The sequence below is a fragment of the Macaca mulatta genome, chromosome 2 (assembly GCF_049350105.2).
Source record: "Macaca mulatta isolate MMU2019108-1 chromosome 2, T2T-MMU8v2.0, whole genome shotgun sequence".
Taxonomy (NCBI): Eukaryota; Metazoa; Chordata; class Mammalia; order Primates; family Cercopithecidae; genus Macaca; species Macaca mulatta.
Window position 1 is genome coordinate 51865022 of NC_133407.1, and position 22246 is coordinate 51887267.

The 22246-nt window shown below is 37.3% G+C and overlaps 1 protein-coding gene across 2 annotated transcripts in view; it reads left to right on the forward strand.

Moving 5' to 3' along the window:
* The first annotated feature begins 3264 nt into the window (after window positions 1–3264).
* CPA3 (carboxypeptidase A3) overlaps window positions 3265–22246 on the forward strand; it is a 32111-nt gene continuing 13129 nt past the window's right edge. The window contains exons 1-9 of one of the 2 annotated variants that reach the window (XM_015131769.3): window positions 3265–3407; window positions 3514–3589; window positions 6982–7106; window positions 16476–16578; window positions 16661–16780; window positions 17815–17916; window positions 19565–19675; window positions 20549–20639; window positions 21655–21857. In XM_015131769.3, coding sequence (XP_014987255.2) covers window positions 3295–3407; window positions 3514–3589; window positions 6982–7106; window positions 16476–16578; window positions 16661–16780; window positions 17815–17916; window positions 19565–19675; window positions 20549–20639; window positions 21655–21857 — 1044 coding nt within the window. In that variant the 5' untranslated portion in view covers window positions 3265–3294. The remainder of the gene's footprint in view (window positions 3408–3513; window positions 3590–6981; window positions 7107–16475; window positions 16579–16660; window positions 16781–17814; window positions 17917–19564; window positions 19676–20548; window positions 20640–21654; window positions 21858–22246) is intronic. The other variant, XM_001110081.5, reaches the window with a different exon arrangement.

A 22246-nucleotide genomic window follows, 5' to 3' on the forward strand; every position in this document is an offset into this window, starting at 1 on the left:
CCAGGTTGGGGGGATACCTCTTCTCCCTCCTTTATCCCACTCCCACCCTGAGATCCCAGAGCAGGCCCTGAGCCTTTCCTTCAGCTCCAAGCTCTTAGCTCCCAAAGCAACAGTGAACCAACAGCACAAGAGTGGCCCCTGAATCTTTCTTTCGCAAATGATGTGGATAGAAAATAGCAATACTGATTTTCTCATCTGGATTATGGAATTCCTACATACCTAGAATCATATGCCATTTGTTCATCTTATTTTGCAAGCTCACCTATATCAATTGGTCAAAGAGAGAATTTCTAGAAGGAAAAGAAGGCAGACCATAGCAAGTTAACATGTTAATTTGGGGGCAAAAAAGGGTTCTGCTGAGCCTCTTAGGTCATCTCATGGGAGCAGATAGTTACTAACCCCCGCCACAAGGTCAGACACTGCCTGAATCATATACACCCGCATATCTGTCCTCAAATGCCACCTTTGCTGCAACTAATTAAGAAAAATTTCTCTGCAGCATTTGCAGAGTAGTTTTGTTTCAATGTTAAGAATCCAATGATCATAACTAAAAGCAACAATTTTTTCTTTCAACGTACCTTTTGTGAGATATGTAAATGTATTCCAGAAGTTTACTGGATTGAATTTGAAGATAAAAAATCATTTGGAAGAGTATTAAATCATACTTCCATTTTATTGTTTCTTTTCTTTTTCCTTTTTTAACTTTTTTCTGTTTTTACTGTTTTTTCTGTTCACCTTTTTAAGGCATCACTTCCATTTTCTAGGATATTTCTTGTATAGTGATAACAATTGAAAATACATATAGAAAAGCATAGCTAAACTATATGGTGATATTTTAAATCATGGCTAGACATACACTACTACAAATACCCTAGAAGTGCAGAGTTCAAGAAAGATGGAAAATTATAGCTGCGTGAAGTATTCACCTCCAACTCTTTAAAGAGGTTGATTTAATCTGTTAAACATCACGGTCTTACATAGTCAATCCTAAAATGATATGGTGTTTGACAATTATTCATCCTACCCACACATATGCCAAGACCTTTTATAAATCTTGATGCAGTAATATAAGGCTGCACTGATCTATGTTTGCCAAGAAATAGCACTTGTTCTGAGAAGAAGCTCTAGAACATTCTTGAAATCCATCTATTGTATTTTTCTTCAGAGGCTAAATGGATTGGAGAGGCAGTGGGAGTCTCAAATGCATCACATGTTTATATCGTATTCCAGAAATAAGAAATTGCCAATATGTAATCTATTAAGAAGCCAAAGATATACTTTTATTTATTAACAAAGTCCTATCCTGAGAAATACCAGGGTCCTCAAAGCACTCACCTAGATTCCCCAAATAAAATAAAAGTGTTCTTCCTACTTGACCTGAAAAACAGACATAGAAGCTTTCTCTACACAATTTTAAAACCAGTCACAGAGGAAAAGGCTTCAAGAAAATATAACAGAATTCTAAAATTAAAAGAATTTCTATTTTTCCTCTTTCAACTTTCCTGTATTTTCCCGAATCGTTTTCAATGGGCATTTATAATTTTTAGAATCAGAAAATAAAACTCTAAAAAACAAAGCAATAACATTTTTTAAAAATCTTGAAGTAGTCCACATTAAAACAAATACAGAGAGATATTTTATCCCTAAAGGTCACGGCCACCACTTTAATCTACCACATGATCTATTTTGATACCAGTTCTGCAGGCTGGCAGTGGCCAACTGTAAGTCTCTGTTAACAGCACATGAACATTTTATCAACTGTCTAGAGAGCATGGATATGTTTCTTAGCACCTACCACAAAGTCTGTAACATGTGCTATCTCACTAAGCCTCACAGCCACTTGTTAGAGTCACATTAGCATTCCCATTTTACAAATGAGGTAACCAAGGCCCAGAATAACTAGGCAGCCTGCTCAAGGTGATGTAGCTAGCGTGTGGGAGCCACATTGAAGTGATGTCTCTCGAAACCCAAAGTCAAGGTCTTTCTTTTGACTAAAGATACTTTTCCCTGGTCAAAAGTATCTTTAGTCAAAAGCAATAGAGCAAGCATTTGCTTTGGGAATTCTCAGTGCTGATGAGCTTGCCCAGTGTCAAGAATATGAAGGCACTTGTAAAACCCTCCTCTTCCTTACCTGCAAGGCTGGAGCCGGAAAATCCATTTGGGGAAATAAAAAAGTCTTGAGTTCTACCACACACCCATCAGACAGAGAAGAATGGAATTACTGCTCCTGGACATACAACAGGGGCGTGTCTCCAACCGCACTATTTTCATAATACACAGTCATGACTCAGAGAAGTTTTATATACAGTCAGCTATACATTTGTCAATGTGAAGAGGTGGTTTTCAAAAAGGAAATTCTAATAAGTTATCTGATTAGATAAATCCACTTACTCTTTTAGGTTACCTATGATTCTAGGTAAAGGTATTAGTCTCCCATAATTAATCAAGTTATGTTCAAGACTAAAGATCCCTCCAGAGATGGTTTTAAATGATCTATAGGTGGCTTTCATTAATTCAACTTTCAAAAGGCATTATTTGGCAATTACAGCATCCAGGCTCTGAAGACAGTGTCCAATTAATAAACATTACAGTATTGATATTTTCTTCCTCTCAAGGAGTCCTCAAGTTGCCTTAGAAATAGGGCCGACTCTGAGGACAAAACGAAGAGAAGGGACAAAGAGTTAGGGCAGTGCTTTAGGTCTTTAGTGTTTATTTCTTCACCAAGAGAAGTACAGGACAAATGTAACAAAAATGTTATCGTTGTAAAATCTAAACAGTGAACACTTCAATGTTTGCCATAGTACTTACAGCATTTTTAGTACGTTTATATTTTGTAATTTAAATGTTTTTAATTTCACAACTTACATTCTAGCTTCAAAAATATATTTTACATTATTACAAACCACTCACCAAGATTTTATGGCCAGATACCCAAATTCATCTCAGTCTCCAAGTGCAAATTGTAAAACTGATTTCTTCTATCATTCAATTCAAGCAGAATGGTAGAGTAGTATTTTAGAACAGACAGAACTATTAAACCCCAGCTCTGTGAACATACTTTCTCTGTTACCTTGACCAAGTTATTTGCTAAAGGCATTTGCTTCCCATCCTGTGTCTGTAAAATGGGTATTTCCTATTGCAAAAGGTAGATAAGTAGCATGGGCTTGATGGGTTAGCGTTTTTCCCTCCCCAGCTAGAAAAAAAAAAAAAAAAACCTAGTGTGGGCAAAGAAGGGGAACAGTTTGTGCAACAGAACCCTAAGAGGAAATCAGCTGCTCATCAAGATAAGGGCTGATGCATAAAACTGCCAGAGGGTCTCAAGGCAGGCAAAGAAGAATCATGATGCTCATCCTGCCCATGGGTTTGATTGCTACCACTCTTGCAATTGCTCCTGTCCGCTTTGACAGGTAAATCTTACTTCCTGTGTTCCAGTCTCTGTGTGGGAAGAGAACTAAAGGTTGTTTCCTTACAGTTCACTGTTTTTTGTTTTTTTTTTCATTTGCCTTTGTAAAGGGAGAAGGTGTTCCGCGTGAAGCCCCAGGATGAAAAACAAGCAGACATCATAAAGGACTTGGCCAAAACCAATGAGGTAAGCATTTAGAGGGATATTTTATCTTTTCTTACTGTTCTCTAAAATATGCTTCTTCTTATTTTACTGTTAATGCCCACGGGACTACAAAAGACTATTGAACATAAGGGGAAAGCAGGAGCTATCTGGATAATTCAGCCAGTGGCCAATACTTCATCTGTTCTGGTTTTGGTCTTGGTTTCCACGACTACCACTTCTGTTTTTCCTCCCAAAAACTTTGCAAACACCAAGTTTTTTCAAGTAAAACTGTGAAATCAGGAGCTGTTCTTAGCTTCCTTATCAGGGCATCTTTCTCTTGCCTACTGGTGCCATTCCCTCTCCATTCTCCCCACTCCCACCCTCATCTCCTCTGGTGCCATAATTTCTCTTTGAGTACTAACTAAAAACGTTGAGGCATTGGCAAATATCAAGATGTGACCCTTTCCAAGAGCAGGTACATTTTCAAAAAAGACTTTTAAAGTTAGATCAATCCTTTAAAATCTAACAGTCTAAAATAATTTTATCATGTATTCAGCTGCTCCTAAATACGTTGTGCAAGCCACCTTACATATGTCATTTCAAATTCTCCAACAGATTCTCGATGTCAGGGTTATAATGTAACTCATTTGAAACAGAAGAGCTAAAGTGCAAAGACAAAAAATTAAATGACCAAGATTACACATCAGATTTAAACCCAGAACTGGACTGGGGATTTATTCCAGTAGAACACACTCTTATCTCTACAACAAATCAATCAAAGGCTCTGCCTATTCTAACTCCCAAATATTTCTCAAATCCACACATTGCCCTCCATTCCACTGCCACTGCCAACTTCATATTCACTCTGCCTCTTGCAAGGACAATTTCCATAGTCCCTTAGCTAGCAATCAGGGTTCTAGTCTTGCCACCCACAAAGCCAACTCTGCATTGCAACCTGATTGCTCACTCTAAAACTTGACAATTGCATTCCTCCATTTGAGGGTCATTGCTGAGAAGCAGCCTAGTATGGAAAAAGCATTTTCTTCAAAGTCAAATGCTTACATTCAAATCCAAGCTCTACACTACCTCTGTAGCCTTAGGCAAGTTACTCAACATCTCTGGGTCTCCATTTCTTCTTCTATAAAATGAGGAGGATAATAATCATACCTACTTCCTAGGGTTGCTTCAAAGACTAAATAAGGTTTTGGTAGCACTCAGAAGCAGGCCTGCTGTATTAAGCATCACAGAAGTGTTTTTTGTTTGTTTTTGTTTTTGTTTTGAGACAGAGTTCCACTCTGTCACCCAGGCTGGAGTGCAGTGGTGCAATCTCTGCAGCCTCCGACTCCCAGGTTCAAGTGATTCACCTGCCTCAGCCTCCCTATTAGCTGGGATTACAAGTGCCCACCACCATTCCCAGCTAATTTTTGTGTTTTTAGTGAAGATGGGGTTTTGCCACATCGCCCAGCTGGTCTCAAACTCCTGACCTCAAGTGATCCACCCTCCTCGGCCTCCCAAAATGCTGGCATTACAGGCGTGAGCCACCATGCCCGGTCAGAAGCAGTTTCTGTTGGTATTCGTATAGCATTCAGAACCTTTTATGATCGGCCAAACTACCAACCTCTTCAATATCCTGCTCATCCACCTTCTTCCGCACCCTTCAAGCCCCATAAACACCAAAATCTCACCCACCTTGGCCCTGTACACCTTTCCTCATTCTCAGGAATATGTTTCTCTCCATTTTGACCTGGGTAAGTCCTACTTATTTCTCAAGATCCAACTCAGGCAGTGTCTCCTGCAGGAAGTCTCTTCTGTTCATCAACTCTCATGACTCAGTTTTGGCTGCTCCTTGTGCTCCTGGAACACCAGATCCTTCCTCTGGCATTGGTTAACATGTGAGAAACATGCACGTCTGATTGTGTTCCACACCAAACCTTTCACATGTCAAAAGTCCCTTATTAGTCTCTACAACTGTGGCACCCAGCTCTGTGCCTTGTGCTTAATAAATGAAAGTTCACTAAGCTCTAAGCTCCTGCGGCACATTACCCTGCTAGAACAGAGAAATGTCTATTTTGATAAGTTGGCTCTGCCTAACTTGCTTTTGCGTCACACTACATCTCTCATATGTCCAACTCATGCTGTAACTTTTTGATCAAAATAAACAAACATTGGTTGGTTCATAGCAGCCTCATATTGTCACTTGATTGACCTAGAGGTAGAGGGGGTCTCAACTAAGAAACAGCCAGGCAGACCTGGACACATGCACAAGCAGGGGTGGAAATTGAGCTTTGCCTTCACATTTCCCAAGCTGGGGACTTGTACTTCATTTAGTTTCACAATTGAGTATGATTTTGAAGAACCACAAGAACTGGAATCTTTTTAATGTTTGTTTTTGTTTTTGTTTTTGCTTTTGTTTTGTTTTTTGTTGTTTTTTGAGATGGAGTTTTGCTCTTGTTGCCCAGGCTGGAGTGCAATGGCGAGATCTCAGCTCACTGCAACCTCCGCCTCCCAGATTCAAGCAATTCTCCTGTGTCAGCCTCCCAAGTAGCTGGAATTACAGGCATGTGCCACCACGCCTGGCTAATTTTGCATTTTTAGTAGAAACGGGGTTTCTCCATGTTGATCAGGCTGGTCTCGAACTCCTGACCTCAGGTGATCCGCACCTCAGCCTCCCAAAGTGCTGGGATTACAGTCGTGAGCCACGATGCCCAGCCTCGTAATTATTTTGATCTGAATGCTATACTTCTGAGGTCATATACAAATTTTTGAGATTGTCAGCTAGAGGAAGAGAAAGGAAAAAAAAAATCTGCACCTGTTAAATGTCTTCATGCCCCAGATCTCAGACCTATTTCACAATCTTCACAGCACTTCCCAGTGAACTCTCATTTACCCCATTATTTTAGGAGAGAGGACTAAAATTTAAAGAATCCTAGTAACTTGCCCAAGGACATATTGCTAGAAAAATGACATTCCTGGGGGACTATCCCAACTGTCGGATACAAGACTTTCAGGATTTCCAGAGTTTATAGGGACATCAGGTTCTGAGGACTAACTAACCAGATATTTAATTTAAATTTCCAATTAGAGCCAGATTCTGTGGCTAGATGAATTGTGATCCCATTCAACCCCAAAATTGTGGAAGAAAAAAATTAATCAAAAGAGCTGCCCATCCTTTTTAACTTGATAGACCTGAAGTCCTAAAAAAAAAAAAAAAAAAAGTGATCAGGCACTAGGAAGGTTTCTTTCCTCCTCCCTAATATTCAACAGTTCTTAAGTATATTTGCAAAAATCCCATAAGCTTATTAAAAGAAAGGTCTATATCTTAGCTATGCTGAGCCCCAAATTCCTTTCACAGAGTATGAGACATGATCATTTCTTAATCAATATGTGTTGGGTAAGCAAATAAACTCTGACTAACATTGAGCTTATCTCTGCAGCTTGACTTCTGGTATCCAGGTGCCACCCACCACGTAGCTGCTAATATGACGGTGGATTTCCGAGTTAGTGAGAAGGAATCCCAAGCCATCCAGTCTGCCTTGGATCAAAATAAAATGCACTATGAGTAAGTCCTTGGCAAATATTGAAATGTGTTGGATATTCAAAGCTTTGGGAGTCTTGAAGTAGAAGAAAGTATTACAATGGAACTATGTTTAATTGGGCCCCCAAAAACAAAAGCTCTTTCTATAAGATACAGATCACAGCTACTTCCAAACACATTATCGAAGCCTATTTACAGAGGTGATAGAATCAAACTTGGCAGTTCAACATCTACCTTACATTTGCTGTTAGCTATAATAATAACAATTACCTGTATCTACCATCTCCAAAACCAGCCCCTCATAAGCACAGAGCCCACATGAGCAGGCATGAATGGGTTAGCCACACGCCATCACTACTGACAGGTAATCGGCCCAGATCATGAGCTACTGGTACTGGCCTCCTTTTATGTATTTGAATTTCCCTGATACACAAAAGGAGACCAAAAAAAAAAGCCATTGGTATGTCAGAAATACAGCAATAAATAATTCTTTACGGAAAAATTTCTTCCTCAGAGAAAGCACAAGCAGAGCAGTCGAATAAGGTTTAAATCAAAGAGAAAGGAATCTCAAATAGCCAGAGATGCAGAAATGAGTTATTCTGGCCCCAAGGAGAAATAAGAGAAAATTTGAATATATTGAGCAGCAGCCATGGGCCATGCACAGTCTGGGCCCTGGCCAGTGAACGAGAAGGGAGCCCAGCAATGAATATCATAAATCAATGCATAATTTAGAAATTAAAATGTGTCAGCCAGGCATGCTGGCTCACGCCTGTAATCCCAGCACTTTGTGAGGCCAAGGCAGGCAAATCATGAGGTCAGGAGTTAGAGACCAGCCTGGCCAATATGGTGACACCCCATCTCTACTAAAAATACAAAAATTACCTGGGCATGGTGGCATGTGCCTGTAGTTTCAGCTACTCGGGAGGCTGAGGCAGAAGAATCGCTTGAACCCAGAAGGCAGAGGTTGCAGTGAGCCGAGATAGCGCCACTGCACTCCAGCCTGGGCGACACAGCTAGACTCCATCTCAAAAAAAAAAAAGAAAGAAAAGAAAGAAAATGTGCTTTTATACTTTCAAACATTTCATAGTTTCATGTACAGAGAGGTCCAATTTTAACTTCCCCAGGCCACGTCATGCCAGGATTCCCGTTTATTGAGACCCTCATTATCTAAACACTAGTTCATTTTTTTTTTTTTTTTTTGAACTTGTCATTTTACACCTCTATTACCTGACTTGGTGCTTTAACTCAAAAGATCTGCTTCTGGCTGAGATAAAGAAAGATCCTATTAATGTCAGTGATGTTATACTGCAGAGCAGGATTTACTACTGCTCACCATAACTTGATTGTATTTATGATATTGCTACAATATTTCAAATAAATATAAACTCTAATGAAATTTAAAAATCACATACATAGGACAAGTAAGCAAAAAACATTCTTATTCATGGCTTTAAAGGTAACATTCTATTATTTGTGATGGTTATTGATGACTTTTTCGGTTTTGTTACTGTTTCAAGAAGGTTGTGGTACAAATGTAAAAGTTAACAAATTGAAAATACATAATTCAAAATTGATACCAGCTTTTAACTCTTTTAAATTAATATACTGATATAGGTTTCTCTGTGTTTTTATAAATTGCATCATTAAACTTAGACACTTTGAAAATATAACTACAAGACTGCAGAAATTTGTATTACATTATCTGTTTACATTAAGGTTCAGATAATGCATTGACTTTTTCATTTAAAAGAAATCAACCCTCTATCTTAAATAACCCCTGGTTATTGTGTGTTTTTTGTTTTTTTTTTGTTTTTTTTTTTTTTTTTTTGAGACAGAGTCTCACTCTGTCACCCAGACTAGAGTGCAGTGGCGCAATCTCGGTTCACTGCAAGCTCCGCCTCCCAGGTTTACACCATTCTGCTGCCTCAGCCTCCCGACTAACTGGGACTACAGGCACCTGCCACCATGCCAGGCTAATTTTTTGTATTTTTAGTAAAGATGGGGTTTTACCGTGTTAGCCAGGATGGTCTCGATCTCCTGACCTTGTGATCCGCCCACCTCAGCCTCCCGAAGTGCTGGGATTACAGGCGTGAGCCACCACGCCCAGCCTACTGTGTCTCTTGATTCACTCACTTCATTGCCAACTTTCTAGTGTATGTGCCTAAATTATCACACTCTTCACTTTACCTCAAAAATATAGACCTGGTCTGGATTCCTATGATAAACTAATTCTTACAAAGCACTCAGCCCAAGCTAAAATAAAGTAGCGGTGTGGCCAAATTTTATATAATTTGGCTTGAACAGCAAGGTAAAGAATTAGGTATTATGTTTTCCTTAATAGCCCTCTAATGCAGTTATAATGTAGAAAATGTATCTAGAAAAGCTAGTTGTTTGGCATGAGCATGGATAGTGGAGTAAATCACTGTACGACATCTAAGCAGGCAGCTAGCATCCTTCTAATTTATCAAATAGCTCACATCAGCCTTTTTTCTCCTTTGGTCCTCTAGGCCTCTGCTAGCCTGAAATGATTCTCATTCAACTAGATGTCTAAATCCAGATCTTCAAATTAGTGTGTTTTTCACTTTATCTTATGACAAAGGAGTTTCTTGCTATCTACATCGAGAACCAAAGTGTTAAATTACCTATAAAAATTGGTTTTATCAAATTAAAACATGAATTCTAGAAAGTGGCCCAAATCAGTCACAGTTATGGGAAAGCCACATAATTAGTTACCTCCCTCAGAAATATAAATATGTAAACTGATATGTGCAGGCAAGAACTATTTAAAATCTTGTCTCCAAGTACTAATTATATAGATAATTTTATTTGCATATTAATTATATGTATTGCTTGGTGTCAGTCAGTAACAGAAAAGAGTTCTAAGAACAGAAAAGAGTTCTAAGAACAGAAACATCTGGTCGGATCCAGGCACCAGGCTGAATTAAACCGAGGCTGGTTTGACACAATGATTTACTTAGACACCCTTCATTAGATAGTATATATCAACCACTATTTGGTTTAAAGTGTCTGTGTGATTTTTTTTAATTTTTAGAAAATTAAGTTAGTAAGCCAGATTTTATTTTAAAGTAACATACTTGTTTCCTTTTTTATTTATAAAATCATAAAAGTTCAAGTTCAAAAAACAAACAACATGGATATACTAACAAACCCAAACAGACTGGAGAACAAATATCGAAGGGAAAGCATGTCCATTGGACTGAGCCTCTGGGGAAGACACTATACTTGGATTCAGCAGTTAAAAATCCTAGTGTTTTTAACATTGTTTACATTTTAGATAGTCAATTTTTAACACTGTCTTTTCTTTGATAAAAGGTTAAAATTAGAAAATAAAGAGTTGTTAATGAAAGGTAACTCAGAAAACAGCTATTAATATAATAAGAAAACTCAAATGGTACAATTAAGTAAAATCTTACTAGGATCCATATAAGATTATGTGAGAAATGCAAAAGAGATCTATGCCAAACTAACACAGTGATAATCAACACCTCATATTAATGTCTACCTGCCTAATAATAATGTTCAGTCAGATACAAATTCATATTCCATGGATATACACAGTCCTATCAAGTGTTTCAATCAAATCATTCTAATGAGTCATTCATTTTTTTCTTCTGCTTCACATTTTTACATATTACTTACCTAAGAGTATAACAAGCATGTTATACTACAACATGCTACATGCTACAAATGTTGAAGTTACAATTGGTCATGTGACAAAAAGGAGTGTGGAAGGTAGGAAAGCAGGTTCTGAAGCAAGGCTATCTGGGTCCAGTCCCATTGAAGCCATGCATTAGGTATTTAACATTGGCAATTTATTAAACTTTGCTTTACCTCATACCTCATCTATAAAATGGGAATAATAATGGAACCTATTTCATAAGCGTTTCATGAAGATTGACTGGGATCATAAAGTTTCTGTCTGCCTAGTCCTTTACTTCTATGAATACACACACATATACTGAAACAGGGAATAACTAGAGGCTATCACCAGATGCTCCATTTTCCTCCCAGTGAATAAATGAGTAGTATTCCTCAAACCTTGGGAAATCCATGTCAGTAAGTGTAGAGTTTGATGTGTGGTAATCAAATTAGGGAGTTACCAGGAGGATATTGAATCTTATAGAAATCCAAAACCATGCTTTTTGAATAGCACCATATCCTGATGTAATGTGGGCATCAGGAGAATCCAGTCCCATTTATAAGGCACCCTGACAGTGACTCTGCCTTCCTGAAACACCTTTCCCCAGTGCATACACATGCACACACACACACACACACACACACACACACACCCCAGAGCCTATGATGGTCACATACATTGGCCCACAGTTCTCCAGTCCTTCTGTGCTGCTTTCTAAAAGCAGCAAAGGATGGGAGTCTTGAAACTGTCAAAGTAAAATTTATCTCATCTCTTCTCTGAACCTCTTACTTGCTCCCTGATCTTGGGACACAGACTTCCATGAGTGTTGGTTGATTAGGCCAACCGTGCACCAACCTCCGAAGACTAAGGAGACTAGAGTCTGACGGCAATACCCAAGGATTTCATCCGGTGATGAAGGCACTATTGCCAATGGCTCACAGCTAGGGTGCTGATGTCAGACCCTCCAGGTTCAAATTCCAACTTCTGTATTTCAACAGTTGTGTCCATTTTGGAAACTGGCCAAACCTTCATAAAAACAAGGGCTGATAATGGTACCCAGTTAATCATGCTGAGTGATAAAATCTAAATACAGTGCCAAGAAAAGTGCCTGGCGCATAAGGAAGGTTCAGTAAACATTAACCATTTGTATTACTCAATCCCCAGTGATAATTATTTATCCTTTCACCTATATTTAGGAATTTTGTTAAACAAATTAAGCAAATTTTGGAGCACAAAATAATATTTGAGAAAAAGTAATTTGTTTTCATTTGTTTATGCCTGGCTGCTGGTTAGTGAAAGGGCTCGTGAAAATAACATCTGGCTCCAATTCTTAATTTCCAGCCTTAATTTCTAGTCCCTATCAGCAACAACCTGGCACCTTTCTGATGTTCTCATGCAGCTGCATCATTTGTGGAAAGATTGAACTTCAACTCACCCTGTTTTTTGTGTGCATATATGTGTGTGTGTGTGTGTGTGTGTGTGTGTGCTGCTATTGTTATCACAAGAGCTAAACTGACACGTGTAAGTCTAAAAATATTCTTAGATACAAGCTTCCTGTGACTAATTAATACTGCCTTATGTTACAAATCAACCTCTGGGACCATAAAATTTCTCTTCTGCCTGGTTCCTCCACTTCTATTAATGCAGGTGGAGCAAAAGCCATGTGCCCTCTTTAGAGCTTAAAGCAATTAATTATGTCTGTAATGATCACCCAAAATATAATTTCAAACCTTCCCAGGCTTCGTGTGAGTTTCAGTGCAACATGCTCCACCTGATTCCAAAATTGCTGCCACAAGTTTATTTTCTCAGAAATCCTAGATTCATCATAAGTCAAAAGCAAAGCATACAGTGAGTTAGATATAATATACATAATGTACATAATGATGTGCTTGTCAGTGCTGCTAATAGGAATCAATATTCATGACCAGTACTTGGTCCCATGTGCTAAATAAACTCTAATTAGGGGAATACGGCATTTGCGTTCCACATCAGAACTCAGATCAGTCAGTCAATCAGCAAGGAGAAACCAACAAGTAGAGGGGAGCTCAGCAGTGTCAGTATTATAGCTCATTATTGTAAGAAATTGAAGAAATCAAAGAGTCAAACATCAAAACCTGCTTTAAAAACGTGTTACGACTATAAAATGGTGGTCGATTTTGTGACCCAACTTCACTATTATTCGGAAGTTCAATGGGAGCCTGAGGCCACCAAGCACTTCGGTTTTACTTCATTTCATTCTCACCACAAGCCTGGTCACCGCAATTGTAAAAGTTGGAAAGCTGAGGTTCAGAGGGTAACCAAGCCGCCCAAGATCACATTTAGTATTATGTAGGCGAACTGGGGTTGGAACCCAAGAAGGCTGAACACAGGTCACTCACTGCTTGCTTATTTGATAAGATTTATGGTGATGGAAAGAGTACATGATATTGTCTCAAAGACTAGAATGAATATTTTAAAATAGACATTTTCCTGCATCCAGGACTCACCACTAACAGCAGAAAAAAAAATACATGTGCATTTCATTGCCAAGAGGTGAGTAATTCCTTTATTTATATAGTCAATGAGAAATGAGATAAACCAAATAAGAAAATTGTTCAGGCAAGTACAACTTCAAGAAATCCTTTCTTTAACATTTTTATTGAAACATTCCCATTATAAATGATAATTTTCTGCCCTGCAAAATAGAGTATATTGAATATGGTTTACCTTTGGGTAAATAATTATCATTATCAATATGAATTTTCATTCTGTGCTATGAGACCACTAACCCATGTTTGCTAAGTCCTTCTGTCTAGGGAGTTTTTTTACGTTTCTGTTTTGTTTTGTTTTTTTCTTTTTGCTGTCAGCTATCACCTACTGTTAACAGTGCACTCGCTGCTTGCTTTCAGCACGTCATTCTCCCTAGATCCAATGCATTCCTTCTAGGTTAAACAAGATTTTTAGAACACTATCTAAAATAAGACAAACAAGGCTTTTTGTGAGGGTATTTGTAAATCTCCTACAGCTGTTAAATAATATTTAACATATTAAGGAATCTAATAATAGGTTTTAATGCAGCCATACATCAATGGACAATAATTTGATCATATAAATTGATACTGCCATATTAATCTCAAAGTGGCATTCAACATCTTTCTTAACGGTGAAAGATAAGTTTTCCTGTAAAAAAAAAAAAAAAAGAATGCCCTCTATGGCTACTATTATTTATCATAGTTCAGAGAGTTTTCCAATGCAAAACAGCAAGGAAAAAAAGAAAGTTACTAAGAAAATTAGAAAGTATAGATACTGGCAGAAGAAATAACACAGAAAATACCCTAAAGACATAATTAAAATTCTTAAAAGTAAAAAGATAGTTTTTTAATCTAATAAAATAGCTAAGTATAATCAAAGTAAATGGTTTTTTAATATATGAATACTGTAATAACCAATTCAAAAATGTAGTGAGAAAAAAAGTCACTCGCAAAACTGGTAAAAAAAATATATATATATAGAGAGAGAGAGAGAGACAATCAAAATACATAACATTTTACTGAAGAATCAAAAAGATACAACTATATTATGTCTGTTATTAATTATAAAATTCTTATATTTATAATTTAATGTCTATCCAAAATCCTATTTTTTCTGATAATTCGAATTCCTAAAATGATTCTGATAAGATTTTTTTTTTTTTTTTTTTGAGACAGAGTCTCCTCTGTCACCCAGGCTGGAGGGCAGTGGCGCAATCTCCGCTCACTGCAACCTCCACTTCCTGGGTTCAAGCAATTCTTATGCCTCAGCCACCCTAGTAGCTGAGACTACAGGTGTCCGCTACCACACCTGGCTAACTTTTGTATTTTTAGTAGAGACGGGATTTCACCATGTTGCCCAGGCTGGTCTCAAACTTCTAGCCTCATGTGATCCCACTGCCTCGGCTTCCCAAAGTGCTGGGATTACAGGTGTGAACTATCATGCCCAGCCAAGATATTTCTTTAAAATAGGTGAAATTACTCTAAATTTTTGGAGAAAAAGATACATTATCCAGTATTAAATTTTACTGTAATTAAATATGATTTGGTTTATATTAAGGCATAAGAAAACAGATTAATGAAGCAAATAGAAAATCCCCAGACAAAATAAATAAAATACTTTCATATATGATGAAGACGACATTTTTAAAAAATAAATCTTGAAATGAGGCAGTTTGTATTCAAATTCCCAACTCCACCTCATACAAACTGTGAATATTTAAAACCTTCTGAGTACTAACTTCCCCATCTGTAAAGTGATAATACTGACAAGGTTAATTAAATAATGTGTATAAAGCTGTACCTGGCCTGTATTACACATATGGATATCTGAATCCTAGTGAAAACATCAGGTAGGCAGTTGGATGTGTAAGCCTAGGGTTCAGAGGAGAGTCTATACCTGGAGATTCAAGTATGAGTGACCATCAGGTGACCATTACAGCCATTGGACTCCATAAAATGATGACATGAGATGGCTCAGAAAGAGATGAAAATAGGAAGATGAGGCCGGGCGCAGTGGCTCATGCCTGTAATCCCAGCACTTCAGGAGGTTGAGGTGGACAGATCACCTGAGGTCAGGAGTTCAAGACCAGCCTGACCAACATGGATAAACCCCATCTCTACTAAAAACACAAAATTAACCGGCGTGGTGGTACGCGCCTGTAATCCCAGCTATTTGGGAGGCTAAAGCAGGAGAATCGCTTGAACTTGGGAGGTGGAGATTGTGGTGAGCCGAGATCACCCCATTGCACTCCAGCCTGGGCAACAAGAGCAAAACTCCATCTCAAAAAAAAAAAGAAAAGAAAAGAAAAAGAAAATAGGAAGATAAGGTGTAAGCCTCTTGACCCTCAACATCAGTCTCCCAGTGATTTTTCCCATCTCTTATTTCGACCCCTCCAAATCTTGTTAGCCATTTTCTAGATACATCTCTATAGGCACATTATTTCAACACTTTGTACCTCATTTTTCTCATCTGAAGATAAGCATAATAATCTCATATGAAGATTAAATGTATTAGTAATGTACATATGGAGGTCAGAGCAATGCCTGGCACAAGGTAAGTGCTAAGTACCTGCTTACTATTTTAATTATCATTATTATTCAAGTTTCTCCCAGCTCTCAAGGTGTGAAATTATAAGGTATGGTCTGTAGATGTGTGCATGAAAGTATCCCTTGTTGCCTGTGTTTATGTGGACGTAGATGTGTGTGTGTTTTGGAGAAGGATGGGGAGTACTATAGCAGTACAATATGAGCCACATGCATAATTTTAAAATTCTAGTAGCCACATTAAAAAATTAAAAAGCAACAGGTAAAATTAACTTTAGCAATACATTTTTTAAGCCCAATATATCTGAAATATTTATTCTATACAATATAAAACTTATTAGTGAGATAATTTATATAATTTTTATACTATCTTCAAAATCTGGTATATATTTTACACATACAGCAATCTACTCTTGGACAAGCCCCACATCACATGTCCTGTAGGCACATGGGGCTAAAGACTATCATACTGGACAGCACAGCTCCAGATAAATGGGGAGATCAGAAGCCAGACATATGACATGTCTAAAGGAGATAGCTAGAGGAGAATAATGAAGAAACAGAGCAAACTTGATTAAAGATACAGGAGAAGGAAGAGAAGCTTTCTGCAAATGAAAGATAACTGTGTTTTCCTTTCTCATGATAAAACATGTATTTTATCATTCCCCTGTCAAACAGAATCTTGATTCATGATTTACAAGAAGAGATTGAGAAACAGTTTGATGTTAAAGAAGATATCCCAGGCAGGCACAGCTATGCAAAATACAACAACTGGGAAAAGGTACAGTATAAAATGCCTGTACTTTTTAAGCTACCCTTAATATTTATTGTCATTTTATTTTCTTTTATTCTAATTTTGCAAGATTGATTTTGCTCTTAAGATAGTGGCTTGGACTGAAAAGATGATGGATAAGCATCCTGAAATGGTCTCCCGTATTAAAATTGGATCTACTGTTGAAGATAATCCACTCTATGTCCTGAAGGTAAAAATAATTCAAGAACCACTAGTTCTTATTATTGTTGAAAAACATTAATTTAAAAGTTACTTTGTAATACAACTGAGTCATTTTTGAGACAATACATATTATCTCTGAAAGACTATTTAAGCTCCAGACATCCATTAAAGAATAGAAGTGACAGGTGGTTTTGGTGGAACCAAGAAAGTGTCTGGATAAACATTTCTCAGAGATTGCACAGTGGACAAACCCAAACAAATATTTCATCACACTGCTTTATTACGAGAGTCTGTGATGTCTCTGGTATAAAAAACTCAGCCCTTAAAATGCAGCGAAACTGATGAATGAATGTCATGAAAGGAATCTAAATATCATAGCCTCATAGGACTGTAGAACAGTATATTAGGCATTTCAACCCTGTATTGCTGGAGGGTTCCCTAAAACAGAGCCAACAATTTCCATTCTGTTGCTGCTGGATTTTTGCACATCCAAAGATACTGCTCCCTGAAGCAGCCACTTAACAAGTGAGAAGCCCATCCACATCCTGAATCCCCATTCATTCATTATCTCCAATCACCCAAAACAAATCTGCACTCTCTTCAAAACGGCAGCCATTCAAGTAACCAGTAATAATTCCCTTCCCCACTCAACACAACACAAGATCTTCTCCACTCCAGGGTAAATATCCCCAGTTTACAAAACCAGAAAAGCAAAAGGAAATGGCAGAAACAAAAGTGACTTTATAATCAATTTCTCAGAACACAGGATGTTAGTAATAAAATAAAAACAATGGACTACAATTTTTTTTCAAAATCCTACCAGCTGCCCTGACACTAGAAAAATTTTTTGAAAAATATACATTGTAATAGATTATGAATTATGGATAGACATTTAAGGATATGTCCCGTAGTCCCTTCTGAGAACAATATGTGCATACATGGTTCTCATTCAACAATAGACAGGGGAAAGAATTGCTTTGCGAATATGAATGAGTTATTGGTCAAGAAGGGATCAATGTGTGAATTTGTTCAAAACAATATCTCAAGTTTATTTTTAAATAGATTGGAAAAAAGAATGAAAGAAGAAAGGCTATTTTTATGGATTGTGGCATTCATGCACGAGAATGGGTCTCCCCAGCATTCTGCCAGTGGTTTGTCTATCAGGTAAGCGAATCAGAAGACTCTCCCAATTCTCCTTTGACTGTCTAGTTTCCAGCACTTCACTGAGTGGCGACATCCTTTCCAAACACGCAATTCCACTGAGCTAGAAGAGCCCACACTTGGTGCTGGTCAGGGAAGAAATGCTCTGAATTTTACTCATCATTACAGTTTTTATGAAATTGACACCTTCCCTTCAAATAATTCTTAAACTCAAGCTAAGAGTTTATGAAACTCAAACTTTTCTTGGGCTATCATATGAAAGTTTTTCCTATAGTCAAGTGTGGAAAATCTGAAACAAACTTCACATAACCTACAAATGTAACCTTTGTTCAGTGAGTTCAAAACATAGATATTTAATTTTAATTCCTGTTTAGATAATACATTGGTCACACATGTACTTGGAATTTTCATATTTAAGTTTCCTTTCTGAGTGTAAAATAACTCACTCTTTTTTTTTTTTCTTTTTTGAGACAGAGTCTCACTCTGTCACCCAGGCTGGAATGCAGTGGTGCAGTCTCGGCTCACTGCAACCTCCAATTTCTGGGTTCAAGCGATTCTACTGCCTCAGCCTCCAAAGTGGCTGGAACTACAGGCATGCGCCACCACGCCCAGCTAATTTTTGTATTTTTAGTAGAGACGGGGTTTTGCCATGTTGGCAAGGCTGTTCTCAAACTCCTGATCTCAAGTAATCCGCCCCCGTCGGCCTCCCAAAGTGCTGGGATAACAGGCATGAGCCGCCACACCGGGTCTATAATTCACTTTTTTAAAAGGTTCATCTAGTTTATATATTCAATTTCCTTTCACTCTATTGCCAATGTATTTTGACTCCTAATCATATTTTAATTTTCTCTTTCTGTCAGCTTTTGCATATTGCACTGGTGAAATATGTATAACAATGGTTTTCTGGGCATAGATAGTTTTTCTAGAAAAGAATCCACCAGGAAGTAACCTGTAGTTATTTTTGCTCTCCCAAATGAGGGCCAAGAGCTCCCCCTACTCAACACATAAAGGAATGCACATCACAGGTCTACAAAAAATCTCTTGTCTTCAGTTCAGATACACCTGGAAGGGACTTCCCAAGCGTGGTGAGAGAGATTTTAGGTAGCTACAGAAAGTGCATGTGATTCGAGAAATTTCAGTCAGATATGGAAAAAAAAAACAAAAAAGTTGTTCAATCTCTGAATTCTTGGATATTTTATTAATACAAATTTTTTTATTTAATCCTGCTTATAACTATCTCACAAATTCTCTCCAATCTTTTCATATTCCTGTGCTTACAGACTCAATCTATATAGTTACGTAAAGGATGTGAGAGAATCAATTAAAAATAAGTAGTACTACAAATTTTCCATTTGGCTTCCAATCTTTCTATGAAACATCTCTCTCATGCTACCTTTAGAACACTACAGGTCTCGATAATTAAATGCTCCTTTAAAGACTGTTCATTTCCATTAATGTCATTAGTCTAAATAAGTTAGGTTTTTTTCCCCTGTAATCTACATGGATTGTTCATTTTTGTTCATTTTAAGGAAAATATGTTTGAAAGCATGTGATCTTGGGAAGTGATTCAAGTTATTACTATTATAAACACAGCTTTCCACATAATAGCTAAACTTCATACCAATAGCTTAATTTTTTTCTCCTCCTACAGGCAACCAAAACTTATGGGAGAAACAAAATTATGACCAAACTTTTGGATCGAATGAATTTTTACATTCTTCCTGTGTTCAATGTTGATGGATATATTTGGTCATGGACAAAGGTACTGCTCTCTACTCTCTTGTATGCATTTAGATATTATTTACTGGCTTTAATACACATTGTTATGCATTCAGCTTAGGGTTTAGGTAACTAGTTAATGTTAATTCAGAAAATTATATTTTTTTAAATCTCAGTTTCAAATTAAGCATGATTTCTTGGTTGCATAGGTATCCTTGAAATAATACAAAATTTTTGCTGCTGAAGCTAGTTATGTGGAAAAATGAAATAAAGTAGTAATTATAGAGGAAATGTATGATTGCATTATACGATATGGCATAACTAGCTAAGAATAAAGTCAATTAATTGATTTTAAAACAAAAACCTTTGTATTTCATCAATTTTGAATAGAATTTGAGGTAGAATCATTGTATCAAAAAAGAAATAAAAGAGAGATACGGATACCCATTTGTCTTTTCACAGTACATTTTATTATCCTGCTTTTGCTAAATAAGAACTCTCAGACAGACACTGTCACATCAAGTTATTTTCTGCAAATAATGCTCCAACAGTAAAAATTTGACCTGCATTATATCTGAATCTATATATGGTGAAAAAGCTAATGAAGTTATAATTTAAATTATGGTTAATTTCAGAACACCATTAGTCATCTTCTAATACTGAGAACTAAACAACAGTGTTTAAAATTAACTGAATTATTTCATCAAAGCCCAAGGATATAATATTAAAAACCATGATTCTGAAAATATTACAAATTATAAGAAAACAATATTTTTTCTTTTTATAATAAAGGGCCTCAAGTTAACTAGATAGATTTCAAATAAAGTTGCAGACACCTGCAGAGAGAATTTGAAATGATCAAATTGAAAAATGCAAACTGATCTTGTGTAAACACTTACATCATTCAATCTGGCAGAACCGCATGTGGAGAAGAAATCGTTCCAAGAACCAAAACTCCAAATGCATCGGCACTGACCTCAACAGGAATTTTAATGCTTCATGGGACTGTGAGTAGCAGATTTGCTATCAAGGAAAATTGCTATAAGGAATATTTAGGCCCCAAGCTTAACTAAAACACCTACTTGTTCAGTAAAAATGGTTATGCTTAGAGTGAGTGTTCACTTTTGTATCTGTAACATGAAAGACAATCATCACTACCATTGAGGGATGTTTTGCTGTGTGGAAGGAAATGAGGAGGAACGGACTGTTTATCAAACCATCTCTTACTACATCTAGTTTGCTAATAATTAAGCACAATCCAAATGTACAAAAATTCAGATAATCTGAATAAAGACCTCAGATTCCTCTGCTTCCTGATGTGAGAAATGTCAGCAGTTAAAAGCAACATAGAGACGGTTTTTCAGATATTTAGTGAAAAGAGTCATCTGGAGCAAAGAAAGTGAAAAAGTGTAATGGAAATACGATGATAAGCAGAGGCCTGCTACATCAGACGATGCTTTAGTTGCTATACAACTATGACTTTATCACTGCCTAGTTTCAAGGAGAAATTACCATTGCCCCAATTTATATTTTTCTTCTGTGCCTAATTTTGTTGAAAACATCACCTGAGCTCTTAACTGTATTCTGCCATAATGAACATGATAATAGCAGCAGCTACCCCTAATTGAGAGCTTTCTGCTGAAAAAAGCTGAAGAAACTTTTGCCCAGAGAAGGTAATTCACACCAGCCCCCAGCGCATTAGAGCTGGGGTTGAATTAGAACTGGAGTCTATCTGGCTCCAAGTCATGGGCTGCTGCTGATTTATTATTCCTGTGGCCTTGGGAAAGGACAAGGAAATAAACAAAGCTCAGAATATTCCAGTGGGCTAAGTCTGTTACAATCTGGCATGTGTGTGAAATGTTAATCTGTAGTGACTATGATACAAGGGACATTGAAGCAGCCCTGTAAACATGAAAGGCAAAAACATTTAAACCATTCTGTGAATCTATAATACATTAGAAGAGGCAGGAGCTGTATGGATGGGGAGCAGACTATGGTCTCATCCACTTATGTCTTCTGCAGCCATTCCTAATACCAACGACCCATGTGCAGATAACTATCGGGGCTCTGCACCGGAGTCCGAGAAAGAGACGAAAGCTTTCACTGATTTCATTAGAAGCCACCTGAATGAAATCAAGGCTTACATCACCTTCCATTCCTACTCCCAGATGCTATTGTTTCCCTATGGATATACATCAAAACTGCCACCTAACCACGAGGACTTGGTACGTAGACAAAAGTTTGCGCTTAATGCATCGACACCACCATTGACTTTCAGTCTATTCTTCATTAACTAGAGTATGTTGAAAGAATTTCACATTTTAATGTCAAAGAAAAGAACTAATGAAATTTGCCTTGAAGTTAAAATCATGATCTTGAATTTTTCATTGACAAAAGTATATAGATAATAAACTCTTTTAATGTGATTCTCAGGAGGAAAAACAAATCGGGAAGAAATGTCTATGCAAGGCACAACAGAAGCCTATTACGACACAGTTCCCTGTGGGGTTTAAGAGTTACCATGGGTCGTACGGTAAAACCATACATGGAAAAAGCCTAATAGAACAGCAAAGACATTCACTAGTCCTGCCCCCCAGATATCAGATTTAAGAAG